This window comes from Coffea eugenioides, chromosome 3 (assembly GCF_003713205.1).
Source record: "Coffea eugenioides isolate CCC68of chromosome 3, Ceug_1.0, whole genome shotgun sequence".
NCBI lineage: Eukaryota > Viridiplantae > Streptophyta > Magnoliopsida > Gentianales > Rubiaceae > Coffea > Coffea eugenioides.
Genome location: NC_040037.1, coordinates 13,711,606 through 13,718,560, shown reverse-complemented (window position 1 = coordinate 13,718,560; position 6,955 = coordinate 13,711,606). Strand labels below are relative to the sequence as shown.

At 34.3% G+C, this 6,955-nt stretch overlaps 1 protein-coding gene across 1 annotated transcript; it reads left to right on the top strand.

The window, feature by feature from the left end:
• On the top strand, positions 1-5,555 carry LOC113765415 (auxin-induced protein PCNT115-like). The gene is made up of 5 exons (XM_027309584.1): positions 1-299; positions 2,477-2,677; positions 3,733-3,905; positions 3,988-4,090; positions 4,950-5,555. Exons 1-5 carry the CDS (start codon positions 66-68, stop codon positions 5,283-5,285), a joined length of 1,047 nt encoding a protein of 348 aa, XP_027165385.1. The 5' UTR covers positions 1-65; the 3' UTR covers positions 5,286-5,555.
• Positions 5,556-6,955: the final 1,400 nt, after the last annotated feature.

The window sequence follows — 6,955 nt, the reverse complement described above, 5'->3', positions numbered from 1 at the left end:
TTCCAATAGTACTCTTCCTCTGCTCCTCAAGCACTGTTTCCTGCGTGTCTGGTTTTTGTCTGAAAATGGCATCGTCAGTGGCAGAAGAAGTGAGAGTGCCAAGAATCAAGCTGGGCTCACAAGGCTTTGAAGTTTCAGCTCAAGGGCTGGGCTGCATGGGCATGTCAGGCGTCTATGGGCCGCCTAAGCCCGAGCCCGACATGATCAAACTTATTCACTATGCTATTAGCAGAGGTATCACCCATCTTGACACCTCAGATGTCTATGGACCCCACACCAATGAAATCCTGATAGGCAAGGTAACTTTAATCATATTTGCATGTTTTCCGCAGTTGTGCAGTGTGCAGGAACTCGTGTACTTTTAGTTTTGAAGAGAAGCAGTTGAGTAGATTTGTAGCTTTATATTCAGGTAAATTATACTTAACCCCCTTTAATACCTTAATTAAAAACTTGAACCAATCTTGTTCTTTGACTTTGAAAAGTAGTCACTCGGATTTGTAAATTTATATTCAGGTAAATCACATTTAATCCCCGGCAATTTAAAGCTTGAATTATTTTGTCCCCCTTAATTTTGTTTGTCAGAGCCTGAAGTCCATTTATCATTATTATATGAGTAAATTTTTTATACACTGTCAATGTGCAATATTTTTACACTAGTAGATTTAAATCATGTCACATAACATGAATTTAAATTTGAAATTCAAATCTCGTATATGTGTGACATACATCCATAATTACTACTATATAAAAATTACTACAGTGTTATTGCATAAAAAGGAAATCTTTATTCTATTCGAATATTAACCAAGAAAAGATGTATTTGGACTGACATTTTGAGGAGAGGAGAGGAGAGGAGATAATGGAAAGGAAGGAAGGAACATGGTTGGCTGTTTTCCTTAAGTTTCATTTCCATCCAAATGTGGACGGAGTTACACTTCCATCTAGTGGCGAAGTCAAGACCTTTGTTCAGGGACGTAATAATATTAGTTTATATTTACAATGTGTTGACTTGTAGATTTTTCATATAACTAAATATTTACTATAAATACGCAATTTTTGGTGTTACATTTTTTTATGAGAAGATGCTGTTTCTTGTAATTTAGTATTTGCAATAGTTACCAAGTTATATAATGATATGAAATTGTATATTAATTAAAATTATATATAAGATTTCAAGATGTAAATTCTAGTGCTTATAGTAGGTGGACAATGTACACAGAGTCCAATTGATGCTAACATCTTTCGTTTCTGTGGAAATGATGAGGGCTACTTCAAAAATTTCAACATCTTTGGGGGCAAATGTGGTGCTAGAGGGAGTGCTATTCAAATTCAGTGGGCGAAGAATGGGATAACATAATACCAAAAATTCTAGATTTCTTATAGGTTATTCTCACAAAGGATCTTCTGTCTCACTCTCTATGCCACTCTTTATTCAACTCTTTGTTCCACTTTTTATATATTGCTATTTCTCCTTTATAAACATTATGTTTTATTTTTTTGTTTTATCTAATAACTATTAACTGAGTAATATATAAAAGTTAACAAACTCAAAAAATCAAAATGCATAAAAAATGAGATTTTTTATGAATTTTCAGCTGTATTTATTAATTTTCTATTATATATTACTTTTTAAGGCTATTTTATTTATTTTTTACTTCGTTTATAGTTATTAGATCTTAAGGAAACAAAAAAAAACTAAAATATGATATTTATGAAGGAGAGATAGTAATATAATAAAAAATGAGACAGAGGGTGACACAGAAAGTAGAACAGAAGATTCGTAGCGGGTTATTCTAGAATTTTTTAAAAAATTGAGGGGCTGCAAAGTCAACATGGCTCCGTCCCTGTCTTAGATTCAAAAGTGGAAAAGAGGTATGGAAAGGAATTCTTTTCAATGATTTTTTATTGAAATGCCTCAAATACCCAAAGTTTACGCTTCAGATTTGATCAACCTTTCCTTTCTTTTCTGTCATTTAACCAAATAGGTTCTAATCCAAACAAGACAAATTCTCCAGTCTCCTTTCTTTTTCATAAGGATATTTTCATTTCCTTTCCTTCCCTTGAATCCAAATGGATCCTGATAAGGCACTATTTATTGCACCTTAATAATTTGGTTAAGTACAAGCTTCCTAATTTTGTATTAAGTTTCAGTTATACTAGTCAGTATATGTTCATGTTTTGCATCGGATCTTGTCAATGGTAAAGGTAGACTGTGAATTTGTATTGGAAGAAACAGAAAGAAGAACAGAAAAAAAGAAAAGGGATTGGCTCCTTTAAGAGAACCAGACTTCTAAAGTCCATGGATTACATAATTTTCATTCTGCATGCTACCATACTCAATAGGAAGAAGTAGCATAGTCTTAAGGATGGGAAAATTCAGACAGATTGTGCCACGCATGGATCATAAATCAACTTGCTATAACATGCAATAATGTGTATGTTCTCAATGATTGATGTTATGAAAGCATGCTTTTAGGCATTGATGGAAGGAATGAGGGAGAAAGTGGAGCTAGCAACAAAATTTGCAGTGACTTTTGAGGATGGGAATTTTAATATACGTGGTGATCCAGCCTATGTGAGAGCAGCGTGTGAGGCCAGCTTGAAGCGGCTTGGTGTGGACTGCATTGATCTCTATTATCAGCATCGCATTGATACACGTGTGCCCATTGAAATCACGGTTTGCTCCTTGTTTCCTTTCCTGAATTTAAGCTACACCTCATTCTTGATGAAATGAGAGTTTGATCAAAGTAGTTGAAATTTGAGGAGAATAATTGAGTTCCATGTCTTTTGCAATTGCTTCAAAAATTGCAGAAAAATGTTTGTTGCCCTTATGGTCTATGCTAATTTGCACAATCATAAAGCTAATAGCAGCGGCCATCCCAAAAATTACAAACATCCAAAATAGTTGTCTTATAATAGCTTGACAGCCCTGCTGAGGCCCTGAGAGAGATACAGCTGGATATTATACTATAGATTGTACACCTTTCCTTTAGAACCAGAAGACCTGTGCATTCTGTCTTTCATTTGAGATAGGCTATCTGATTCAGTATAGATATGCTATTTATCCACCTTATCACTTCTTTTCATTATTTGATATCTTAAGTACATGATGCTCATTTGTTATTACACTGAACATTTTGTAGAACGATTTGTGTGTGGTCTTTTTAGTGCAGTCAGCAGAGAATATTTTACTTTTCCTGAATAGCAGGAAGAAATTTTCTTACAGTACGATTACTCAAAATACAGGTAGTATGAATAAAATCAAGAAAAATTGTTGGCTTCCAATTTTCATATGTACAGCTGTTATTTTGTTTAGAAGAAGTCAACAATGTCATATAAATGATATTGGCCAAGAAGGCCTTGGTCTAGTGGCTCAGGTTGAGGCCTCAAGATTTAGAAATTTTGGGTTCTAATCCCCCTTCCTTCCTCTCTGCTTCTTAAATTCCACCCTTTTCCTGTTAGAAGATATTAAAAAAAAAAAAGATATTGGCCTTGCATCATATTATGCATGGTGCAATAGAGTTAGGTAACAAGGTGTCTAGATAAGTGTTATTGACTGTTTGTTGCCATTTTTATCAGATGGTGCTTTCAGTTTGATGTGTACTTATGTCAAAGTTGTGCCACTGCACTGAACGAGTACTACTTTTAGTTTATGCATGTATAATTTCGATTATATACCTTAGTATGGAATATAATAAATCAGCTTGGAATTTTCTTGTCCGTTTCTCCCAGATAGGAGAACTTAAGAAACTGGTTGAAGAGGGTAAAATAAAGTATATAGGTCTATCCGAGGCCTCAGCTTCAACAATTAGAAGAGCACATGCTGTTCATCCAATAACAGCTATACAGTTGGAGTGGTCATTGTGGAGCAGAGATGTCGAGGAAGAGATCATTCCCACTTGCAGGTAGTGCATTTATTCTGCTTCATTTTCTACATGGTCTGGAAGAAATATGAAGTTCTAAGTTCATTTTGGTGTAATCTTTTAGAGAGCTTGGCATAGGGATTGTTGCATACAGTCCACTTGGACAAGGATTCTTCTCTTCAGGTCCAAAGCTGATCGAGAACTTGACTGAAGGTGACTACAGAAAGGTTTGTGAATGTCCAAAAAGATTAGTAATATCTAGTGTAGTATATTTATAGTTAGTATGAAATCCTCAGTCATCTATGTTGCTTAATATCCCTATTCTTGTCTATCTGTTACATGTTGCTGCACTATTTGATGTCCAATAATTTGGTTGGGCTTTTCTAAAACTATCTAATTTAATTAACTTCTATCCAACAGAGTGACATAACAAGCTTTTTTCTATCTGAAAAGTCTTGTAGTCTTGGATTCCATTAAATGCAGTTCTTGGCATTGTTAGAAACTGAACCTTCTGCACAGACAGGATAGTAATTGTGAGCTCTGTATTTAGTTCGAATTTGAAGATAGCGCAAGCAGTGGGAGTGTTCTATTTCATGGTGCAAGAACATCCTAGACATGAAAAAAGGAAGAAACTATGGCATTTTTTAGTAATAGTCTCTTTACAATTTTGAGGGGAAACGGACTCACATTGCAATGTCATCGTCTGGTCTTAGGGACAAAAGTTATATACTGTCCTCTCAAATTGTTTTTTTTTTTTTTTCCCCTTTTTCTATACATCCTCTAACTGAGTTTGGTTGGTCACAAGTTCACATGATAATACTGTCTAGATAGTATGAAAATGTATTGGATTTCCATTTTGAGTTTCCTCTTTAATGGGAAATGTATCTCAGGATCTACCTTCTGCAATTGATGTTTCTTGGAGTACTCAATCCACCTTACTGGATTGTTCTTTCCCCTGAACTTTCTACGGCTCAAACAGTACTATCGATGATCATATTGTCTTCATTTGTTGATGACACATGCTTTATTCCTTTTTTGAATTTCTGGCATTCTAGTTGCTTAAATTTTGACATTCATTCAATGCAGAATATGCCAAGGTTTCAAGCGGATAATTTGGAGCACAACAAGAAGTTGTATGAGCGGGTCAATGCCATTGCTTCAAGGAAGGGTTGTACTCCATCACAGCTAGCATTGGCCTGGGTCCATCACCAAGGCAATGATGTTTGCCCCATACCCGGTACTACCAAGATTGAGAACCTCAATCAGAATATTGGAGCTTTGTCTGTAAAACTGTCCGCAGAGGATAAGGCGGAACTCGAATCTATTGCGTCGGCTGGAGTCAAGGGTGAGAGATACGGGCCTGAAATTAGCACTTGGCGAAATTCTGAAACTCCACCTTTGTCAACCTGGAAGTGCACATGAAGAAGAGCAAGTTCGCTTTGATATTTCGTGGACTTTTGTTCAGGTTTTAGCTTGGAAGAGCACATGAGTGCAAGTTTGGTTCTATATATTTATTTCGTGAACTTTTGTTTTGGTTTAGCTGTTTAACGTCTTGTGGAGTAATCACAGGGCGCAAGGGAAATGAGGCAGGGACGGTCAGCAGTATGACCGTCCTGAACGGTTAATGGCCACGATCTGGCCTCAAAAATTTGTGCGGCTGAAATTACAAGTTGTAACTCGATTTTCACGCCATGTGTGGGTCCCACAAAAATTTATTCTAAAGTTACGCGATGTGCAATAAAAGTTACACGATGTACAAAGAAAGTTACGCGCAGTTGAAAATGACCAAAACCGTCCGGGACGGTGCAACCGTCCGTGCCCCGAGTCCGCAAGGGACAGGTGCATGTCCTGAGTTTTTGAGTTTTGCAGTAATCATGAGGTACAACAGTGTTATGGATGTAATATAATAGTGGACTCAAGGGCTGGCCCAAATAATTTTTGTGCAAAATCACTTACTAGGCATCACAACTATTTCAACTTACAGGGGATAACTTCACTATAAAGGTGCGATGCAGTTGTAACTTGAACCAACAGTTCAATTTGTGGTTAGCATGTTAATTTCCTATTTTCTACTTTAATTACGATACTTGCTTTTTGAACTTACATGGGATAAATCTGTTATTATCTAGAAAGCATGATGAGTCTTTAGTATCCTTGATTCTGGTGAATTAAACCAAAAAAAGAACAACCAATTCATTATATTCTGTCAATAATTAATATCAATTATGCCAACAATTACAATAATGAAAAACATCCCTTGAGTTATAGTGAATGAAATCAAAAAAAGATGAACCAATTTTATTTATAAATTATAAAAAAATATATGGTGAATCTTAGTTATTAATAATATAAGCAAAAAATGATATTAGTTTTTGCAATGCCAAAATTACACTCCTCTCTAATAAATGGACAAATTGCATTGCATTTCATCATTAATAAATACTATCAAACATGCTAGCAGTTACAAAAATGAAATATTCCTTACTTTTTATTTACTAAAAGAAAGAAGAACAATTTTTTTTTTTTTTTTTTACAAAATCCAAGTTTAGAGAGTACTTCTAACATGAAACAAAATATAATAAATTGATACTATGAGTCTCTTAAAAAGTACCACAAGTCCTTTTATTTTTTGGATACAAGTAAATTAAGTCTTCAGAGCACCTTTTTAATATGCGTATATTAGTATTGAGTGAAAAAAAAATTTAATAAAAAATATATTAGGAAATGGAGTACCGAGGTAGGCAAAGAGTTTTATGTTGGAAATTTATTTATTTAAATTGCAATAAAGATTAAATTTAAGGAACTTTATCAATCATATTCTTGTAACAACTAACAATATTAAACTACAATTAATGAATATTATATTCATCAATGCCAATCATAATAATAATTAAAAAGCTGAAACATCCCTATGAGTTATGGTGAGTTAAGCCAAAAAATATTTTTTTTATAAAATTATCAATTTCAAGGAGTACTTCAAAGGTGAATAAAAATATATCTAAATTCAGTTTGACTATTATATAATAAATAATCTTAACATCTTACAATTTTTAATCATATAAACTCTATAATCATAAAGCATGTCATCAGTG

Bases quoted from the DNA above. Each gene is read 5' to 3' on its own strand.
- LOC113765415 (XM_027309584.1), top strand. From the start codon at position 66: ATGGCATCGTCAGTGGCAGAAGAAGTGAGAGTGCCAAGAATCAAGCTG. The intron at 300-2,476 runs GTAACTTTAATC...GCATGCTTTTAG, and splicing joins ATGAAATCCTGATAGGCAAG to GCATTGATGGAAGGAATGAG. The intron at 2,678-3,732 runs GTTTGCTCCTTG...CGTTTCTCCCAG, and splicing joins GTGTGCCCATTGAAATCACG to ATAGGAGAACTTAAGAAACT.